Below are 23,554 nucleotides of genomic sequence, written 5' to 3' on the forward strand. Positions count from 1 at the left end.
AATTATGTGTGTTAACATTAATGTGTTCAGTTTATTTAGATTTATTTGTTCCTTTAAATGTAATTACATTCTCATTAACTTTCTAATTTTACTTTTTGTTTTAACGATTTTCTGTTCATATAATTTCTTGTTCGACATTTTATTTTAATTTTTAATTCTTTTTCTGTGTAATTAATTTTAAGTTTTCTTTTTCATCTTCTTATTCTTTCCTTGTTCATTACAATAATTCTAACATCTCATCTAATGCTTTTATAATAATTTTTTTTTGTGTATATAAATATAGGTTCTACATACGAATTCATATTACAAAAAAGTTCTTTTATTTGCAAATTCAAAAAATTTTTATTTTGATTTTTTTTTTTATGAGAAACAAACACATTTTCAATGCATAACCAAATTCGTAAATTTTAAAAACAAAAATATTTATCGCGCAATACCACCATCGAGAAAATTAATTGTTATTCTCTCCACACAGACTCAAATCACATAATCAGTTGATTACCGAGTCTGTTATTTCTTTTGATTAAGTATATTTTTTAAACGCCAACAACAACTGGAACAAAATGTGAGACTGAATGTCAACAATAAAACTTTTAAGCTTTTTTTGATGAAGTTAGACTTAAATATTTGATTTGCCTTTCACAATGAGATTTTTGGAAGATACAGACATTGAAACATGATTCACTATTATTTGCGAGGCGAAAATTTTTCGAAAATTTCGAGTAGTTAGAAGGGCTGTTTTAGTCGTGAATGAAACTGGGTACAAAAGTTCACTGATTCTCTAATGAAACGATCGGTTTGTCGTCTGTCTTGGACATTTTTCGTCTGTCTTGGTCATTCGCCATCTGTCATGACTCCCAGTTTATAGTTCGACTAGTTCCTTTTCGGTAGCTCCAAATCTTACGAGGGTCAATTTTTACAGAATTTTTTTGCTAGCTCATTTGGAACGTCTTGCGATCGAGAACTCGGGGCAACAAAGATTTTGTAGAATTTCGAAAATGGGCATGGTAGGGTCGGCCCTTCCAGAGCTAGGGCCCTATAGGTTTTTTTCAGTCTTTCGACGATATCTACCGAAATACGCACGCAATAGCTGCTTGTGATATATTAAATGAAAGGTAGAACGAGTAGAACAAAGTTGCTGAACATTGTTTTTGGATAAGATGCAACGTGGGCTTGTTGGGAGGGCTCAAAGGTTACTCGGCCCTAAGTATTTTTTGCACATAAATCGAATAAATCTCATCCGATTTTGCTAGTTTTTGTTTCATTTGAGAGATAATTGAATTCCGAATAGAATGATTGCAAAAAAAATTTCAAATTTGGGCCCTTGGACTAAGGCCGCTACTCGGCCCTAAGTGTTTTTAATCGTAGCTCTTTCGAATTGACTTCGACACACTAGAGCTACGCAGATGTTTTTTGTATTTATATTCGAATTTAAACTGAAATAAATGAAATGAAATGAAAAGTGTTTTTTTGCACATAAATCGAATAAATCTCATCCGATTTTGCTAGTTTTTGTTTCATTTGAGAGATAATTGAATTCCGAATAGTATGATTGCAAAAAAATTTTCAAATTTGGGCCCTTGGACTAAGGCCGCTACTCGGCCCTAAGTGTTTTTTGCACATAAATCGAATAAATCTCATCCGATTTTGCTAGAGTTTGTTTCATTTGAGAGATAATTGAATGCCGAATAGAATGATGGCAAAAAAGTTTCAAATTTGGGCCCTTGGACTAAGGCAGCTACTCGGCCCTAAGTGCTTTTTGCACATAAATCGAGTAAATCTCAACCGATTTTGCTAGTTTTTCTTTCATTTGAGAGGTAATTGAATACCCAATGGAAAGTTGGCAAAAAATTTTGGGTTTCTAAAATAATGTCGTAAATTGTTGGTTTTATTTGAGAGGTACTTCGTACGGGCTTTCGTAATTGCGCTATGCGCAATTTTAAAAATGAACACTTTCAGTAAATTTGACCATGCCCAACTTGACTTGCATTTTGGTAACAGACGCATTAGAGGGTTGTAGACGTATTAGGGTTCTGGGCGTATTACGGCTACGGACGTATTATGGTTACGGACGAAATAGGATTACGGGTCGTACGGGGCTAAGTCGCAGCAAACGCTCCGACTGTTCTGATGCCTTGTTTTGAATATTGTTTTGTTCAATCTGGTGCATCGAAGCTCGGATATTTTTTAGAATAAAAAAACACATTTCAACCATCTTCATCTGTCAGTCCAATGGCACTAGTTTGCATATCTCGTGGGGTAAGTGAACTTTTGTTCCCGGTTTAATACACGACTGACTTAAAGGAAGTGAAAAACATGGCTTTCCCTCTCGAAGTCCGAATAGAAAACAATTTGACGAACATTCAGAATCAAACGGCGAATCAGCTTTTAGTTTCTCATAATATCCCATCCGTCTCTATCACTCCATTTTTAGTGGACTAATCAAACGTCTGTCGATATTAAAATCCTTGTTCTACGCAAAGGTTTTTTTAAAGAGATTCGTGGTGTTCTGGATCGAAAATTAATGTTACAACCTGCATCGACAACTCAAATTTAATTGATTGCATTCGATAGGCATCAACTATCACACTTTTAACAGATGTTAAATATTCGGTCGACCTGACACGAATCTCTTCGAAATTTTTGCATTGTTCGGCTTTGCAGACAGAACCTCATTTGACAAACCGAATTGAAAAACTTCTGCCAAATATCTTTTCAATTACATAAGTATTGCCTCTCATATCTTTACGCGAAAAATAAAAACAAGAAACGAAACCCAAAGTTATTGTCCGAATGGAAAAATAAAATTTAACTAAACCGTTGTGACCGATAACAGGCCAGCTAATTTATTGCTATCGTTAGCGACAACTGTTACTGATTTTTCATTGTGTGCAGCATTATTACTCACAGTCACTGCATTCAAAGAGTCATCTTTTTTCTTATTTTTCACCGTTTTTCGATGGCTTGTGCTGTTCATTTGAACCACTCGATTCCCTAAATTCTTTGGCATTGTAGCATTTGTGTAATATGCTGAATGTACCATATTCACTGCTGGCGCTGCTGTGTTAACTGTATTCGATTGATGATTGATTATTCGTTGATGTTCTGGCAGATGGGAAATGGTGTGATGGAGTTGCTGTTGATGCATCTTTGATTCGTCGATTTGATAGTTTTTCGCTGCAATTAATGTCTCCTGTCTGTAGCGACGTTCCTTCGATTTTTCAGCATGTTTCTTTCGTTCCTCTTTGGTCCAGTATCGGCCAGTTTTCACTTCCGAAATGGTATCATCGTCGGTCGTGAAATCATTCCGTTCCTCGTTTATTTTAATGGCACGATCGCGTAACAGCCGATTACGTATCGGACGTCTTGCTATATACCGCGTACCATCTGGTCGGCGTTTGACCTTCCATTCCATACGTTCTTCACTCGGCTGCGGTTGAATCGTATGTGTGTACAACTAGAAATCGTGATTATCATTAGTACAACTCATGGAAATTCTTCAAAGTTTTCGAAGATATGAAAACTGAACGGTACTCACCTGTTGGCCGCTAACGAATTGGTATTGACTTAAGCTAGGCGCTGTGTAATTCTTTGTTGAAACACTGGAATTTTGACGAATTAGCGCTTGTCGGAACAGTCTCTGTTGCAACAACATCGTTTGTTGCAGGTTCGCAAAGTTTGTGTACATCGTATCAGCGGGAATATTAACAGTGCCTGAGTTCGGTTGTGGAAAATGGTTGCCTGGAAATCAAATTGTTTTTGAAAATTGAATTGAAAGTTAAAAAAATCCATCGAGGACATACTTGATCCATCAACTGTCCTGTTTGCATCTAACGTTCGACTTGCATGATGTTTAGGACTGGATGCCGTTCCCTTGCCTGCATCTTTCTTCGACTGTTTCTGACTCTTTCCACCTTTGGTATCTGCCACACCGTCTCTATCCCTACCTGATCGACCATCGCGACTTTCCTTCGACTTATCACATAACACTAACGTTGATCGATATTGCTCCTGATCTTTGTCATCCGTATTCAAATTCAATTCCAATGTTAACGTGTTACTGTTACACGAACCGCCTGTGTTGTAAGCACTGGAACTGTTCTCGTGATCGTCGGCACTTGAATTGCTTTTCACAGTTTTCGTCCAATTTGTTTGCTTCTGAGTGGCTGCCGGAAACGAGCACGGTCGATTAAAATTTACATTTTGGCAACCGTTGCTCATTTTCAACCACTGCTCGACGGCATTCGGTGGGTCATCATTGGCTTTGTATGGGGCACAGTAGATCGGCTCTAATTCGGAGTCTTCTGGTATTGTCTCGTAGATGTGTTCCGTATCCGACTCGATGGGTGGCGGGATGTAGGGAAACTGTGGCAGTCGACGTTTTTGCTGGTTCGAAATGTCAGATAACTTTAGTGTTGGCTCATTGGAATCGCATGACTTTGTCATCGTGTCTACTGGTACCCGATAAATTCCAGATGAAGATTGATCGGAATTCACGTTGTTTGACGCTTGGCGTTGATTATGCTTGTGTAACAAGATGTGCTCGATTCGATGATCGAGCATAGAAATTTCTTGGCTAACCGATTGCAGATGGGCTTTGATCGATGAGTGGTTCAGATCATCTCCATTCATTAGTGCTTCAGCCGACAATGGCAACGTAGGAAGTACCCGCGACTCTTCGATGTTGTTATTCGGTTGTTGCTTGGGCTTTTCCGTTTTTTGTGTGTTGCACGGCTTGGTGGTGGACTGATTAGATTTGAGGTCATTTGGTGGCTCTGTTACGTCATTTAGTGGTAACGTTCGATCATCTAACATTTGTTCGATAAGGCAATTTTCATAGGTTGCATCCTCGTCGAAAAATTCTCCGGTTTCTAGATATTCTTCGTCCTGAAAACAGACGAATGAGAGTCAAATACTGAACCAGATAGAAAAGCAATCTCAAATTATTCTCACCGTAAATAAGCATCGACTAACTAGGAGTGTCACAGCATTTTTATTTTCGGCAAAAAGTGATTCAGTGTCCTCTTTCGTGGATACATCTCGTCCATTAACCTTTTGATGTAAAAGAAACAGGTCAGCCACACATTCTCAGTTAAAAATTTCGTACGCGAACATTTACCTGTAAGATTTGATCTCCTTGTCGAAGACGTCCATCCCGGCCAGCTACACTATCCGGCATAATATCGCTAATATACACCTCGGTACAGGTGTCGGCATCATCTGAACCAGATCCAGAGCCATTGCCCGAACTGTAGCTGACGGTCAGTCCAATTCGTTCATGACTTTGGCTTTTCCTTAGTGTCACTTCCTGCAATGAAGAAATTTTGAAATCGTCACTCAATTTCTTAGTGTCATAGCATTAAGGACTATGGTTGAAGATTATTCCACATCGAATTTTTCGACAGAATATTTTCTTTTACACGCCGACAAGTACGTTCCATTTCAAAGTCTCTCTTTCAACGCTCATATATGTGCGTAAGTATACTACGAAAGTGCACTTCTTATTTTCTACTTCACCTCCTTCGGTTTCATCATGCAGAGAAAAATATTTTTAGCCGAAGTGCCCTTAACCACGCGAACGTATATGGCAACGATACACGTCTCGGCGGTGAATTAAATCCTTAAAGTTTTAATGTTGTGGTTTTGATTTCGCTTTTGAATGCACAAAGAACGCATTAAAGCTCAACAACGATTTTCTTTTAAATTTTACCAATGAAATTTCGCTGTAACCTCGAACAGATTGAAGCTCTACCATTGAAGTAGAACGATTTTGTTAATCTTTTCGTCAAAAGAATTTTTGTTTTCAATCATGCTGACCATAGTGGTACAGACTAAGCTTAAGCAAAATAAAATTTGGTTAGAACGATTTTCGCTAGATTTTACGGTTTCAGATACAAAAAGAAAACCAGTCTTTCGACCGACAAAAAAAAAGCTTACATAGATGGGCGTGCTTCAATGCTTACAAGATTTATTTGCAGTTTATGTTTATTTACACTTCAACCACTATCCATCCAATGAATTGATGATTGAAGTGACTTCGCTCATATTGGCGCTAGACATCTAAATTGCACCGAAACATCTATTGATTACTATTCCTTTGATCTGTATACGTTCTGTACTTAAAAGCTTCGTTGAAAATTACTTTTATTTTAGGTTAAAGTCAGTGTAAAAAAAGTTTATTGACTCATAGCACCAATATCTTGTTCCTTGTTGAATGGAATAGCACGAAGTCAAGTTGAAATAGCTTCATTTCCAGGACATAATTCTTCACAAACACACCCATCAAGCTACTTATATCATCAAAAAATATGGAAAAATCAAAGGGAAAATTATGAAAACTTATTAAACTATGAAATGTTAAACGAACTAAAGTGTATGTCTCGTCTCATTCTGACTGTGAATTGTGTACTTGACAGAAATGCTATTATGAAACTGATCAAAGGGTGAATTGTTTTATAAAACAAATGCGCTGGTTGCATTATGCATTACGATATGGTGGCGTATGCATGTAATGGGCTTGATACGATATGAAAATAATTTTGTGTTGTTTTTATAAGTCAAGAGTTGGTGCTTAAACTATTTTATTGTAATTTCTTTTTGTTGGATTTTTAAAATTGAAATAGTTTGTTTTCTAGATTGTGACATCATTGTCATCAAATGTATGTCGGGAGTTGTGGGAAACTTTAACAATTTATTGCTCAACAACAGTTGGTGCGGAAAAAACTCACAAAGGAAGTTCTGATCAGCGAACTCTGGGTATCCTTTGCATCTAAGTAAGATTTATAAATTTCACGATATCTGACCAATAATCTGCAAAGTCTTAATTATGGCAAAGTATCGAAAAATGCTGAAATCGTTGGAGTAAATTGACGCACCATATAGTTCATAGCATCTTTGAAAAATTCTAAGAAAATCACAACAAACCGGCATTCAATGATTTAGAATATTTTTGTTTTTATTGGAATTAGAATTCTTCTTTGATTTATTTTGTTGTAGCGAAGCTTCACGTATAGCAAAAATACTGTCTCTATCTAGTGTTGAAATATTACGACTTCGTCGCTCGTTTCTAACTAACGATAGAGAAAATATTGTTCCTAACTTATGCTAAGACTGCTAAGAGGTTGTTTTTAGCAAATTCAATTCCAGAACTCGTCTCCGGCTCGTGCCGGACATCAATCATACTATTTGTAGAATAGAAGGATTCTTTTCAATTTCGACTGACCGAAATCGGCGCTATTTTTTCCAGGACTCTTTCGTGTATGCCTCTAAAAGTAATTATACCTAGAAAGGAAATTTGTACGACGAACTGTGGTCCCAACATCAGTTTGTATAAGATACACATTTCGAATAATTTTACACCAATACATGTATGCGATGACGCTATTTCGCTTTTGATAGTTCAACAATTTGACCTCTTAATTAAGCGGGCAAACAGACATACCAATAAACATTTGGTATTTCATGTTCGGACCACATATTTTACGTAATTTTGTTCGAAATTTCCTCTCTAGGTATAATTACTCTAAGGTATGCCTAGTTAGGCCTCGGCGCTTTGGCCCCAAAACTAGTCTCAGATATTTTTGATCTTTCATACCTGGCTGGTGGTAAGCGGCCGAAAGTCGAAAAATGGGGTTTCGTAGTCCGGATTTCATTTCCGTAAGCTGGCGAGAACACGGGCGTGTATGGGTTCGTTAGAAAGCTGAGGCCGAGTACTCCTGAGCACCTGAAACTTCAGGTCAGGTCAGGTTTTTATTTATGAAGAAACCTGACATGACCTGAACCTGAATTTATGAAACCTGTCAGGTTTCAGGTTGACCTAAATTTTTCATTAAAATTTTCAGGTCAACCTGTCAGGTTTCAGGTCAGGTCAGACCTGATACTTCTAATCAGGTTTCAGGTAAAATCAGGTCAGGTCAAAGTTGATTGAATCAGGTTCAGGTCGAAGCAGGTTCAGGTATTTTCAGGTCAGGTTCAGCTAAACCTGACCTGTTCCTAGCCTTATTAATTACAAACGTAAGTGTAAGTGAAACGACACTATTTACGCTTCTTTTGTTGACAATATGTAGAACGATGTGGAACAAAGCACCTAGCAGGGTAATAGACCCTGATTATCCTGCTAGGTGCTTTGTGTGGAACAATTAAAACTGTAGAATGCTAACCATCTTAATCATCTTAAATTCATAGAAACTCCTTATTATCTTTTGGAACATTAAAGTATAGTAAAGTCTTATATACGTCTGGTGCATAGAGAGCTATTTTCTAGGAACGAAAATACTGTGCTAAATTGTTCGACCAATTCAATATATTGCGATTAAATTCGACGAGTAAAAAATTGTAGAATATTGATTTCAGATTTCATGCAGCGTTGTATTTTCGTTGATAAAAAGGAATGAATTGGAATGGATAACTTGACCCAATAATATATGAATAGCGTTTCCCGCAACTCCCACTGCATCATCTCTCAAGTTTTTATTTTTTTAAGCTTTAGCCATGTATGTATCTCAAGTACACTTGCATATAAGTCAACAATGAGAAAAATAAACATTGACAAATAAAAGCTAAAATAGGATGCGACTGTTCAAATCAAAAAGTTTTTGCATAACTCGATTATTGCGATAAATAAGAAAAACGAAATGAAAGCCACCCACATCCGACTCGCTATTGTCATAACCGAGAGATGATTGATTTTTTTGTAAAAATAAAATCTCACCTCAATATCAATAGCCGGTGTCAAGCACTCATTAAACCCATTGCACGGATGATCGCTTATCGGTGATTCGTTGAAAATTAATTCGTTATCGAATGAAAATTGTTCCGTTTGTATTCCTATCGACACCAGGTTCTTTTTCGATCCATTCTCCAGCTCATGGTTTTTCACTTCTTCTGCGGACACATCATTGACTGTAGGCTTCTCAACTGCTATAGTTTCTAATGATTCACCGATGTCTTTTTTTGTTTCAACTGAGGGAGTCTTAATAATTAGCTCATCATTCAACCGGCGCCGAACTTCGACCAAAATCGGTTCGGGTGCATTAAGAAATTCATTGACAGCCTCCTCGTGTGCTAAGTTGCTCACATCACGACCATTCACCTGAAAATGAAGAGAAAATAATTAATGTAGATTTTCGGAAAATTTTGAAGGGAGTCAGGCCCTGACGTGGTGTTGGTTTGTGGTTGTTGTTCATGTTCAATTTAGTGATCATAGTTTTCAGAATTAGAATTGCAAAATGGGTACTGGATTATAATGAAAGACTTTTCCCACCCAATTATTTCATTGTTCAAATTTGTTGATGCAAGTCACCGCACTACAGTCTTAATCTTACTGTCAGAAGTTCGACTGCCGCTGAATCAGATACGTAGATGGTAACATAAAAGTCTGAGTAAAAGTTTAATTGTACTTACTACATTTTGTAAATATCTGATTCGCATTGAAAGTGGTCTTACAAACTCGTTGACAAAGTTATACAAGACGATATTTTCATGCAATAATTATCATTTGAAGAAAGTTATGCGAGAGCGAGTTGTGTATGGAGTAAGGATGGCGAAAAAAAATCAATGGAAATTGCCTCAACTTAACTTTATCGCTTAGCAACGACGCGGAAAATTGATGGATATTATGATGATGTCTTAGACAGGAATAGTGTACCGCGCTACTTCAATTTCGTTTAAATTATTTAAGATAATTAAGAGACACTGCAAAAATTCTTAAATTAAACTTTACGTCGTAATACCAATTAATGACATTAAAGGTATACCGCAGCATCCCCGACGTATTTATCCATAATACTCTCATCTAAAATATGATTAAAATTAGCCGAAGTAGCTCAAGTTTTACATTCAATTTTTGTGTGAAAATTGCGAATGTAAGGAAAATCTCTTGAAACAAAGTAATAACTTCGTAAGAACGAGAAAGCTTTTCTTGTGTTTCACGCAAACAATTCTTAACAACAGTTTAAGTACCTAAATTTTCCATATATCCATGTTTTCTCGGTATAACGTCTTACGGTGTGTATACACATTCAACTTGCAATTCACTTCTGAAAGTATCGTTACTCTTTCGTGTAAAGTTGGGTAGAATTATTCCGCTCAAATTATTGAATGGTAAACCCATTTCTCCTTGTAAGTTAATAATCCGTTTAACAACTCATTAACATAATTGGCAATTATTTGTTAATGGATCAAAACTAGTGAAATCAGAGCAGAGCTTAATTACCTTGCCGCAGTTGTATGCAATAATTTTTTCCTCTACTTATTTTGATTTCCAGCAACTTCGTTACGGAGATATGATTTTCCTTTGTTGAAAATTTTAATTTAATTTTTTTTTGCTTGTTCTTTCAAAACTTTAAAACGCAGACCAACACCAGAAGATGTAAGGGTTCATTAAGTTTTTGGTAATTTTCTCGTTTTTTTTTTCCGAAGGATATAAAACGCGTGTTTTATAACTTTGAATGGGGAAAGAAATTGTGAAAAAGTAACGTCGAGAAAATTCGCTTTTTATTTCTTTAAAGAAAAAAAGTCGGACGTTTCGTAGAATAACATATCTGCGTTATGTGTATGAGTTTATGGCAAGATGGTGCTAATTGCAATGAACGAGAGGATGAGAGCTATATAGTACAGCTTAAGTAAAAAGTTTTTTTTTTCTTCTTTTTCGCTAAATAAAATAAAAATGAAAAGTTGATTATGGAGTACTTTCGCCAGACGTCTACAAACGAGAGAAAAAAAAAATTAAAGAAAAAAAGACGGCAACGACTATTAAGGAACAAAATACTTCACTGGTGCACTCGTTTTTTTTTTGCTTGTTTAAAATTGATTCGATTTCGCTAAGAGATACTTTAAAATGGTATGGGTGCGCGCTCGTCTGGTTAGGCAAAAAGGGAATTACAAAGTTTTTCTTGTTAAAAAGTTAAATGTGACAAGAAATGCTGTCATATACCCGTCGACCGATCGATTCGTTTTTCTTCAACGTCTTCAAAGCAAATTGTTATTTACATTCCTCATCGTCATTGAATTTACCGAAAGAATGTTCTTGTTCTGGCGTCAACATTTATCTACTTTAATGACTGACAGTGACATGCCAGCCATCACTTTCTATTTTATTTATTGTCATTATCAACACTCACTCGTTCAAATATATATATATTCGTTGTCATAATATTCCGCAGACAAAATACCATTGTGTGTACTACCGAAAATATCTATCATCCCTAATGGCATCGAACAACCTCTTCATACATTTATAGAGACATAATAGAAAAGACGATATGTGTGTGCGATGAACGTTCTGTTGAGCAAACAATACAAAATCTTTAATGAAAATACAATTTGAGCTTTAAATATTCTGTGTCACAAGTCCATAATCACATTAGAGTGAAGGAATTAAGTTTATATCACTCAATGTAAGAGCATCAGCGCTTCCCAAAAAAGAGCTTGCATTCAATTCGGTTTCGGAGAGATGTTTATCATTCAACCCGAAGTGAAAATAATAATTAGCCTGATGCATACGTAAGGAGAAAATCATACCGCTGGTTTAACAATGATATATATACAGACAGACACTCCTGCCCGCACACTCAGTGGAACTCATAGAATTAAAAAAAAAATCGAAATTTTCTTCACCCACTCTCCCCTTTAGCATGTCGAATAGAAGTGCTCCATTGAAAGACAGACATATTGCCACCTTTTTAACGTCTCTTATTCCTTTGACTTAGATCCGAAAGAGATAATTCAATTCTGTTTTGCGTTCTATCAACGCAACACCCGTAAATTACGATGCAAAAATATTTGAATTGAAATTCAACATCATACCAGCCAGCCACTTCTGAACATAGTTGAATGTCTTCAGGCTATCGTACGAGTATGTTATAAAAATGACGATTTCAATCATATTTTCCCTCACATTTTCATCTCAAATTTCCATAATCTTTCTATGACAATGTATGGAACAGCGGGTTATATACATCCTAATATTTATATGTATACACACATCGAACAATACCATCAGTATAAGTATGGTGTTTCAATATTGAACAAACTGAAGGAAAAGCGATTTTAAAGCTTGATGTTGGGAAGATGAACGGTATTCTCGGTTCCATAATGTTGACGTTTATTTTGTTGATGTTGTCATTTGATGTTATATACGAACTCCCCACAGTAGACAATTGTATGTTATGAGAGGGAGAGGTTAAATCTACTTGAGAAATATTCTATGAATGTGCTTGTTTAAGCATTTTTTTTCTTCTCCAGCAGTAATGTGTTTCAGTTTTCAGTTTATGATATATGTGTGCTGGAAGCTGTATGTGTCATGAGAATAAATTTTCAGGAACAAATCAAAGAAGTTGGACTTTGTGTTTAAAATGGTTCGAAAGTTATTTTGCCGGTAAATGTCTGCATTAAATGGAATAAAGTGCCGCCAGTTATAACCTTAGATACAAATTTTCAGTGAAAGTTGGCTAAATTGAAATAGAGTCAATAATGGTTGTGTACGTACGTACAGACTGTACGGTACAGTATCCATGCAAGGCAGGGCCTATTTTACGGAAACATGTTTCTCAAGTTTTTGAAAGTTTCCAAAATGTTTCTGAAAAGTTTCTTAAAGTTTCTCAAAGTTTCTTAAAGTTTCTAGAAAAGTTTCCTTAAGGAACTTTAAGAAACTTTAAGAAACTTTAAGAAACATTTTGGAAACTTTCAAAAACTTGAGAAACATGTTTCCGTAAAATAGGCCCTGATGCAAGGACAAATATTTGTAGAATTGCTTTTCGGACGTTATTTTGAGCATCAAAATTATTTATGTCGTCTTGCCGGAATGGTACGCCCACGTACGTATAGAAAGTGAAAGCCGTTTCTAAAATTTCGGGCGATAGTTAACACAGCAACTTGGAGATATAATTTCAGGTTGAAAATCGCTCGAAGAAATTCTAAAATTGAAAGAACTTCAGACTTTTTGACAACCTTTTCTAGCAGTTTTTGTTAGTAAAATCTCGCTGTGGATTGAATTGATCCAGAATCAGGGACTATTTTGTGGAATCGCAGTCTCAAATATTTCTAAAAATTCTCGAAAAACATTTATCAAGGAGTAGCTCCTACTTTCAAGGCTTCAGCAGCGGTTGATTTCTCTCGCCTCTCACAACTGATTCAGTATTACATATAACATCAAATTTTCTAAAATTGATAGTGTACTGTACAGTATACGGCTTCCATACAGTTCAAAGAAAATGTTCGTCGAAAGTTTTTTCTTGTTGAAATTGCTGAATGGTAAGATGCATTGAGAAATACATCCTTCAAAACTTGGAAATCTTTAGGAAGTTTAAAATAACACAATGCACATCATTAAATGTTCTAAAACTCTAGCAGCAGATTAACGATGGTTTTTTCTCTCTCCCTATTTTACATTCGATTTTTATTTTCTAAGCCATTGAAACTTGTAGAAATTCCATTTATTCAGCACAAACAGTTTTTCTTTCACTGAAAAAGTTTCCAATTCATACGTTCTGTTGCTGAGGAACGGTTAACAACGTTCGGAATGGGCGGTAAAAGTTTTATGATAGGACACATAGAGGATAATATAAGTATATTCGGGTGACTGTGTGGAATTTACATCCAGTCGTGCTATCTCTAAAACTTTCAAATAGTTACACTCGGTGATGAGGATATATTATTGTTGTGATTGTATGTAGGTATTACCAGTAAAAATCAAGTTCAAAAGTCGTAAAATAAAGTTGAGTTTAAGTGTGGCGCCACAAAGTAATAAAAGTTTATGCATTGCATTGACACCTAACTGGAAATTTGTGAATTTTGTTTTGATTCGTGACTGGAAATTTCCGAGCAAATGGTTAGAAAAGTTTTAGCCAAAAATACCAATTCCTCAATTACTTTCGTAGTTGAAGTTACCATATATGTGCCAGAAGCAAAATAGTACAAACCGCGAAACTTTTAAAGCAAACTGTGATTAGTCGGGTGATAAAACTTTGAAGACATTTTGCTGGATAATATATGGGACTTGAATAAATATGTCGAGCAATGGGAACATTTCCTGGAGCTATTTTCGACCACAACAAAGTATCACATGTTTTGTGTGTTGCTTGGTGTACTTTGTATTTATATATTCGATCGCATCAACAGAATTGTTATTTACTTGTTCCGTAACTTTTCCATTCATTGCATCGGAATACACCATTGAGCAGAGTTTAAATGTCTGCTTAACCAGCAATATAAATCTACAGCAAGAGTTAGTACGTATGTATCGTTTGACATTCACAAATTTAAGTGACCGAATTAAAATCAATTTCGTTAATGGGTTCATAATTAAACAATTGGTTATGCTGTTATGCAATCACAGATGAAATGAATTATTTATTGAAATAACTGGGTTTTGGAAATTGGCAAGCACCACAATCAATTACGAATGACAACAATGCAATCGATTATTATGAAGCAATATATTGCAATATTTCGAATCGATAGGAATAGGAGTTGATGGAACTGGTTCACCATTTATGGGCCAACATATTTTTGAAGCGAAATCTTTAGTTTAAATAAATGTTTTGGGTAAATCGTTTTTCTGAAGAGACATGAGACTTTTATTAGACTAATTTTGGACTACACTTGACAAGACTCTGAGTAAAGACAAATCTATGAACTGACCAGCATCCAAATTTATCTGTATCCAGTGAATAAGTGCGAGTATACTGTGTTATAGCAAACCGAAATCAGCTATTGAAACATAACAGGGAAATGTTTTGGGATTTGGTTCCTATTTCTATTTTAAGAAATAGTAGAATTAGTAAAACCATATAAGCCAGCGGATTTGTATGCGTTGGCCAACCAGTAAAACAGCTGAAGCAAACTTACACGCAATGACAATGCCTATATTTCCAATAATTTGATACTCAAACTGCAGGAAACGTTTTGAGATTCGGTTCACAAAGATTTTTATTTTAAGAAATTTGGAGCTTTCAAGTAGGGTTAATGTCAGCCAAACTTAAGTCTAAGTTTCCTTCAGCTCTTTTAATAGCTCCTTCACTCATACAAACATGCTGCTTCTACGACTTCACCATGGCCATTTTTTAAAGTGTCATTTCTAAAAATTCCTAAAAAAAATTTAAAAAAATCCTTGAAAAATTCCTCAAATCCTTAACAGACACACATTAACAGTTTTACTATTCAAATTATTGCTTGATTTGATCGAAGATTTTCAGCTTCATTTGTTTTGAGCATGCTTTTGCTATATAAGACCTCATCAGTCAGAGCTTGTCGTTTATTCTTGCTGTCGTTGTCGATAACAGATGACAGCCGTTTGTAACAGGTTAAAAATTCCTAAAATCCTTGAAAATTCTTGAAACTTCTGAAAAGTTCTTAAATTCCATAATTTCCTAGAAGCTAATTCTTAAACATAGCTAACGCCGACCCGTACGAAACACCTATTCGTATCAAAAGCCTTTAATGTAAAACTCTTCATTTCTCTTACTTCATTTTCTTCTCTGCTGAAAAACTATTCTCCCTTTAAAATCAGTTACATTATCCACTCTTTGCCTTGTTATCATATACAACTAAATTGCCGGAGGCAATATAGACAGCCCCGTACGAAGTCAAATTTCAAAAATTCCTATTTAAACAGCTATGTACCGCTATATTTAACTATATTTCACTGTAAATAAACATTTCACAGATAAATATATGCTATTATATAGCTCTATATGTCTGTATATAGCTCAATATAGCTGTATATGGGTATATATAGATGTCCATATATGGAATCCCTGAAACCCCACACACATAACTAATTATTTCCATGTTAACAGAAACTCTCTTAGTACCATTTTTCCCAAGATACTTCAATTTTACTAAAATCCAATATGGCCGCCGGCAGCCATTTTGTTAGGAAACCGAAAATAGTACCGGCGCTTTACATTCGCTAATACCTTTCAAACAAAAAAAAATTCATGAAATTCGGTCAAAATTTACTCGAGATATTGTCAAAATACACCACGTTCACTGTACTTCCGAGTAGCCAGATAAGAGCTCACTCCAAGAGACCTAGCTCACGCTCCGGAGAACATAATTTCATGAACTTTTTTTTCCCTGATTGGTACGGTCAATACCTATCTAATAAAGGGAAAACAGACGAAATATGTTCAAATTTGGCCGACCTACAAGCAAAAACTGCTTGCCGCCCTGTGCCTGTTCCACACCAAGGGGTCTAACTCACGAGTCGGTCATCCGATTTCCATAAACTTTTTTTTTATCGATCGGTATTGTAAATACCTTTCATTTAACGTATCATTTACAAGTTTAACGTTTAAATGTCCGGAGATATCTTCGAAAAACCGTAAAGCACTTATTGGGCCACAGCTCGGTAGGGGTCGATCCAAAATCACTCATCTTCGAACTTAGCCTGTCTTTTGACATTACCAAACTGGGAAAAAAAGAATTTTCAAAATTGGATGCGTTTTACTCAAGTTATCGTGCAGACAGACAGACGGACAGACGGACAGACAGACGGACATTTTTTTTTCGCGGATTTGGCATCTCTAGACAACCACAATCGGTTTCCCCTTACTCAGGTAGTCCAATTCGACGTGTTACAAACGTATGCGTAAACCTATAAGACCCCAGTACTTCGTACGGGTCTAAAAATAGGCCCTGCTTTATACTGGTTTAAAGTCAGGCACATATGCGCGCAGTACTAGTAAAACTAGTACTAGTATATAAGTAATGGGTTCTATTAGTGGACCAGCTAGTAAAACAGCTAAAGCAAACTTAGGCACAAATTCGGATGACGCTAACTGTATTTCGAATAATTTGATACTCAAACGGTCAATTACAGTTAATAAAATAGAATTCTTGTAAATACATCCTTATAAGAACATGTTTCACCATGATCGTTTAAGACATATCGTTTGAATTTGTAATAGGGTAGACTATACATATGTATCGCGAAAGTATCCATGCGCAGCCGTTTGGATTTAAATTGTCATATTGTGGAGATGTAAAACCTTTTCTGAGGCTCGCCCGTGTTGTAACCCGTTCCACTGATTAAATTTGATTTTTTTTTTTTCATAAAGGTGAGCATGTGAAGCAACCCCGAAACAATTGAACGTTTGACCGTACATACCACATTACAACATGAAATAAATCGAAATGAATCCGTCGATGTTTTTTTTATAATTAGATTTTTGTTCTGTTACCGCACGTATGTGTTATATACAGTCAAATTCAACAGAAAGCAAATTTCATATTCAATTTGTTTCCAATTGTGTTTGTTTATGTAATGAATGTACCAGTCTGTACAATAACAAAAGTTGCCAATTCATTATACATTGTTGGATGGGAATAAATCAAAAGCCCTTAATGAAGCTGTTAACATTTTTCCCACGTATATGCCATATAAATGACCCATAAATTGCACCTTGATAAATGCGATTAAAATATTAATTACAGAGCAAACAAAAGACCGTGGTACACAATTGGAAGTTTGAAAATTAAATTTTAAAACAAGAACATAAACAATACGAACACAGAGGAGAATATAACACCGAATACACACAACAGCATATTAACCCATCCCGAAACAACAATACTATACGATACATGGCAACAGACAATACACAATAAAATCCCATATTTTCGGTATTTATGAGATATTAAACAACATAAAACTCTTTGTAATGGAATTGAATAACATTAGCATTAATTACAGTTAGAAGAGACGAAATGAATGGAAAATGCGTTCTTCCTATCTCTTGCGTATATAGACATAAAAGGTTGATTTATGTTCCATAAGGCAAGAACTCCACTTCTCGGGACACACTTTCACAACTGCTATATTTAAATAATAATTAAAATCCTTTTTCATATTTCCATCCTTCATTCAATTCATTCATTTATACTTTCTTTGAAATTAATTACGTTGCTGATGGAAGAAAAGTACGGGTAACAATAAAAGGTTTCCATCCGAAAAATGTCTTGCTACAACGATGCGAGAACACGACACGGAAGGTAACTTTATAGTTGGGAAACAATTCATTTTCTCGACTGTTATACCATTTAATATTTTAGCTTATTCACGAAAGCTAAACCTGCCTTCTTCATTCGACCGAAAGAGTTTCTACCGCCACCGTATCGTTCGCATCAAAATGTTATTTTGCGAACCCCATTAAGGAAGTGCTCTTCCTCACAGGCCAATGAAACCATTATTAGAAACACTTGGGTCTTTACACTGATGCATGATAAAATTAAATGGAAACAATGAAACGTTATACTTTATCGCCGAGTCTTCCTTTGCATAAAAAGGATATTGTACGTACTCGTTTGCACGATGAGGTTAAAATCATTTTGAAGTTACCACCACACGACGAGAACGGATTGTATGACGTGACATGTTTTCATTATGAAACTAGACGCAATGACCCCTTAATGCAATCAACAAATTCAACGACATTGCAAGTTCTGGGGAAACAGAAACAAACAAACAAAAGATTGAATTTAATTATTAATTTAAAGGAAACACAGACCAAAAGTCGACACTTTTACTGAAATTAGAAAAGTTTCCACATAACATTGCTGGCTGGATGTTTGCTGTGGTTATAGATTCTCTGTGCGATAATTTTCGAGAAAACAACCACAATGGGTGGTCACTGTTGTACGCCGTTCCCACACTCTAACGATGTAAATGGCGACAAATAGGAGTCTTTAAAAAAAAAATTCTAATTGAAAATATTACGCCAGCAGAATTTAGAAGACACACAATTTGTGAGTAGCAATCTCTTTAATGACAATATGGCCTGGAGGTAAAACTTTCTGTAGATTAGATAAGAATAAATTATTATGCAAATTATGGTCTTAGTACGGGATATTAGGAAGAACATAAGCGACATAAGAATGGACAATGTTCACAATAAAATCTTCAATTTTGGTAAATAACAAGAAAAATAATTTAATTCCAAGGACAATTTATCAAGGGCTAATCTAGTCGTTTGGTTGGTATATGTTAGGTTTCAGTTATTGACGAAATTGTGAGTGCTCAATCGAGAACGCAGAATATTCAAGGAATCAAATGTGCGATGAAAGACCGTCGCGGGTCTTTAATTAGCCTTTAATTCCTAGAATTTTTCGTTGAAATTAATTTGATAGTGATTTATAGTGCGGGCATGGAAATCATGTTTTTTTTCCGGTACCTGAGTCAAAGTTTCCCGGTAACCAACCACAAAAAACTGACTTCCCAGTGCACACATTTTCCGGTGGTTTTTTCGGCGAAGGGTTCATTTCCCAGTATAGCGCAATTTTTTCCACCGCTAAAGTGCGTCTTCATCAAGAATTGAAAACGAAGCAAACTTTCGAAATTAACCTTTCACAGACGGCAAGCATATGAACAGTTTTACTATTCAAACTATTACTTCATTTGATCGAAGATTTTCATAGATTGATTTCAGAAATCTTTTACTTCATTTGTTTTGAACATGATTTGTGCTATATAAGACCACTCATTTACAGCTTGTAGTTTATTCTTTATGAACAATTTCTTTTGGCTATACCTGAAAGAGTCTCAATAAATTGCTTCTAAGTTACAGTTTAATAAGAAAATAACCAACGTAAATTATTTGATGTTGAAATATAGCTCTTCAAGCGAGGGGTCACCGACGTCAAAATAAACCCAAAATAATCCCAAATATTCCCAATAATCCAAAATAATCCCTGGAAGTCGGTGACCCCTCATCTTCAAGCAGCCAAGTTAAAATCTTCTTTTTAACTCAATTACGAAAAGTGAAACTTTCGTTATTTTTATTGAGAAATAGTCATTTACATAACAGGAGATAAAAAGGTGAAAAGGCTAGTTTTCGTGTGAATTTTGTTGATCCGAATCGAAGCCGATGCCAATCAAAAACCTGAATTTTGCAAATTTTATACCGAGTTTTGTAATTATTTATGTTAAGGCCTTAAAAACTTTCTACAATCGCTAAACCGAACTGGTGTGCATACGTTATTTTGCACCAGCTGGTCCCATTTGGAATTGTATGTGACCAGCTGGTGCAAAATAACGTATGCACACCAGTTCGGTTTAGCGATTGTAATAGAAAGGTCATAAAACTCGATTAAAAAGAACGATTTTCGAACACCAAACATAAAACATAAATCTACGTTTTTAGGTACACGATATGTATTTTACAACTCGATTTACAATCTATTGTGACAATTTACACAGAACTTAAAAAGTTTTTATCACTCGGTGACATAAATAACTATTTTTAAACTCAACAGTCAAAGTAATGGTCCATTCGTATTATTCTTCTCTTCTATCTGCCAATCACAATCATTCCGGAAACAATTCATTGTGAAATTCTTTAGTTTAACTCTAAATTTTATTGCTAATAAATATCCTACCAAAAAAAGCCTAACAAAAGAATTTCTCTTCATTGGCATTTTACCCTATTACCCAAAAATATTTGGATATTGGTCAACGTTAACTCAGTGATTTAAATCTCTTAGTTACTTTGAACAAACGGAAAGTTCTATTTTTTGTGTGCGCAAATTTTTTTCCAGTTGCCTTTTTTGCCTTTACGCTCAATTGCTTACCTTGTTTTCCCATTTCACATTGAATATCACGGAGCTTATACATATTTTTATAAAAGTCGGAAACGAGGTTTGGTAAAGCGTTTTAGTTTAAAGTTTTACAACATTTAGCTTTGACATAGATGGATACAGTTAGATATTCAGTATGCTGTGCTGTTGTAAGTGAGCGAATATATTTCCCAGTCATTTCAGTGTTATTGTATGCTGTTTAAAAAGGGATGAAGAAATAAAATAGTTTTTCTTCTTCTCTTCTTGCAGCATCATTTTAAATATAAACGCTCACTCTGTTCGTATGTATCTATATAGACGTCGTTCTTGTGATTATTTGTGGATGATGAACCAGATAGGGCACATAATACATAAATTCGGAATGGTACACTGAGCCAAAGACCGCAGAGGACGGATAAAATGTTGGGTAAATAATATGCGAATATAGGAGTAGTGTAAACTGCTACAAAATGATGATGAATGTTTAGAAACTTAATGAGTTATCTAGATCGGGTAATGAGTTTTGCTAGTTTCTATGGGTTTAAATGTTTGTTTGTGAGCAAATAGCGTCAAGCATTAACTGAAAGAGCGTATTACATTTGTGTCGTCTTTAAAACGGTCTTATGTGTAACTGGGCAAAAAAAATTATTAATTAAAGGATTTCAGAACTTAATGAATGGATGGATGCAATGAATTGTTAAAATGGAGATTATTAGGTCATGATGATTGTTTACCGGAAAATTAAAATTCAGTATGAACTAGAGATGGTTTGGATGTTTGATAAAACTTTTTTTTTGTTTTGAAGTACTTTGTACGGTCAGAAAGAGAGTTTTCTGTAAACAAAATATATATGTTCTCGACAGCAGTATCTGCCGTCTGTGACTGTATGAAGCTTTCTGATATTACATTTTGGTTGTGGCATCTACAGTAAACATTCATTTTAAAAAGTCATAAATTTTAAGTTTAACAACAACAACCATGAAAATTCTCAGTTTTGCAACGATCTTTCGGAATACATTGTGAGACAAATCGTGTAGCAAAACCAATCGTCCGGAACGCTATAACCCCGAACAAAAAAAAATTATTTACAGATGGCTTACATTGAATCACACAATGCAATCGATTCAAATAAAAAATTTATCTACAAATTCAATGGATTCGAGTCACGAAGTAAAAGGCGAACATCCATCAGTGGTGATTATTGGCGCTGGTATGGCAGGAATATCGGCCGCTGAAACATTACTCAAAAATGGAATTGCAAATATCAAAATTCTTGAAGCTAGTGAGAGATATGGCGGACGTGTTTATACAAAAATGTGGAACAACGGTCGTTGTGAGCTGGGAGCCAAATGCGTTGATTTTCCAGTCGACGAAAGAGTTTTCCAGACCTATGGAGACATGAGGATATGTAGTGATAAGTCACCGGATTTGAAGTTTTTTAAAAGTGATGGCACTTTGATTGATGTTAAGATCAGTGCATGTGTAAGGGAAGAGTTTTCTAATTTAAAAGATTCCTTCGGACATATGAAATCTATAATCGATCCGTCAACGGATAATTTAACGAGCATAATCAGAAATGTACAGAAGAAATGCACGCATTCTAAAACAGACGATGTGCTGTGTGTAATCTACGCAGTTTTGAATTCACTTCGCTCTCGGTTTGGAACTGACCTGCAAAATGTTAACTTAGATCTTAGCAAGAATAAGATTCTGAAGAACAACAAAATCGACCTTCCGTCTGGTTGTTCCAGCTTTTTCGACACCGCTATTACACCGGAAATCAAAGACCTAATTCTTTTGGGTTCCCCTGTCGGATCGATAAAACGGATGTACCAATGTCCACAACGGTTCATCCGAACTGAAATTTTGAATGGAAGGTCTATCGATTCAGATTACGTTATTTGTACAATACCACTGCCAACATTAATGGCATTGGGAAATGATATGTTCAGTCCACCGTTGTCGCAGATCAAATTTTATTCGATGAAAAAGATTGGCATTGGAAATGTTGAGAGAATTTTTTTATTGTTCCGTGAACCAATCGCTGCTTGGTTCGACGGTCCATTGAATTTTGCTTGGCATCCGAATGAGTTGGAAAATAGAAATCATTGGTCGACTGGAATTTGTACAGTAACAGAACTTGTTAATGGGAGTAATATTTTGGAAATTACGGTAGCCGGATTCCAGGCCGAAGATGTATGTCTATCTTCAGATGAAAAAGCTGTGTCCGATATCCACTCAATTCTACGAAAATTTTTAGGTATTTACGTTTGACAATACTTTCTTATATCACTGTCACATTTTCCTAATTTATTTCGAAAGGAAACGCTAAAATTCCTTATCCAATTGACATTCTACGTTCGCAATGGTCCAAAGATATACGTACGTTAGGCAGCATTGTCTATCCTAAAGGCAGCGCTACCATTGACGATTTGGTAACACAAGAACAAACGGGTGATTACGGATGCCCCGATTATCCACGACTGTTATTTGCTGGAGATTCAACGATAAGTGAACATTTTGGTACGATTCATGGGGCTAGGTTAAGTGGTATTCGAGAAGCAAATCGTATAGTGGAGAACGTCCATACCGGCACTTTTAGACGAAATTATACCTTCCGATAAGTCAATAAATTGTTTTGCCAAATATTTGTTTCTGTAATTAAAGACAGGTGAACAGATGCGCTACAGGAACAAATTGAAATGTTTTCTTTTACAGTCGAAGAAATTTAGTTTTCGGGTTTTCCAAAGATATTAATCTTATTTAACCCACACTTTATCCCACAACAATGGAATCCACAAATTTAAATTTAGTTAACACAGCGGTCACAATGACGGCGCTGTAGTCACGATTTCAAAATGTGATATAGGGTGGATAAACTAAATTTTGGTTTTAGCTACATTTTCGCTTGGTTTTTAATTATTACATTAGGATTCTAAATTAAGAATATCTTTATGCAATATAAAACGTTTGAGTTTGAAAAAAGAGGTTTTGTATCAGT

The 23,554-nt window shown here is 35.5% G+C and overlaps 2 protein-coding genes across 3 annotated transcripts in view; one reads left to right on the plus strand and one right to left on the minus strand.

Moving 5' to 3' along the window:
* Positions 1-2,807: 2,807 nt before the first annotated feature.
* Positions 2,808-23,554, minus strand: part of LOC119079468 (slo-interacting protein 1) — a 71,862-nt gene continuing 51,115 nt past the window's right edge. Inside the window, exons 3-8 of the mRNA XM_037187398.1 lie at positions 8,711-9,091; positions 5,120-5,308; positions 4,954-5,052; positions 3,804-4,887; positions 3,539-3,741; positions 2,808-3,457 (exon numbers count right to left, since the gene is read on the minus strand). Coding sequence (XP_037043293.1) covers positions 2,813-3,457; positions 3,539-3,741; positions 3,804-4,887; positions 4,954-5,052; positions 5,120-5,308; positions 8,711-9,091 — 2,601 coding nt within the window. The 3' untranslated portion in view covers positions 2,808-2,812. The remainder of the gene's footprint in view (positions 3,458-3,538; positions 3,742-3,803; positions 4,888-4,953; positions 5,053-5,119; positions 5,309-8,710; positions 9,092-23,554) is intronic.
* On the plus strand, positions 18,444-23,239 carry LOC119079489 (protein anon-37Cs-like). 2 transcript variants are annotated; one of them, XM_037187434.1, is made up of 3 exons: positions 18,444-18,747; positions 21,645-22,813; positions 22,876-23,239. In XM_037187434.1, the coding sequence occupies exons 2-3, from the start codon at positions 21,667-21,669 to the stop codon at positions 23,175-23,177; spliced, it is 1,449 nt and encodes a 482-aa protein (XP_037043329.1). In that variant the 5' UTR covers positions 18,444-18,747; positions 21,645-21,666; the 3' UTR covers positions 23,178-23,239. The 2 variants fall into 2 exon arrangements, with proteins under 2 accessions (XP_037043329.1, XP_037043328.1); XM_037187433.1 differs by lacking the exon at positions 18,444-18,747 and adding an exon at positions 21,460-21,572.

This window comes from Bradysia coprophila, unplaced genomic scaffold (assembly GCF_014529535.1).
Source record: "Bradysia coprophila strain Holo2 unplaced genomic scaffold, BU_Bcop_v1 contig_324, whole genome shotgun sequence".
Classification (NCBI taxonomy): domain Eukaryota; kingdom Metazoa; phylum Arthropoda; class Insecta; order Diptera; family Sciaridae; genus Bradysia; species Bradysia coprophila.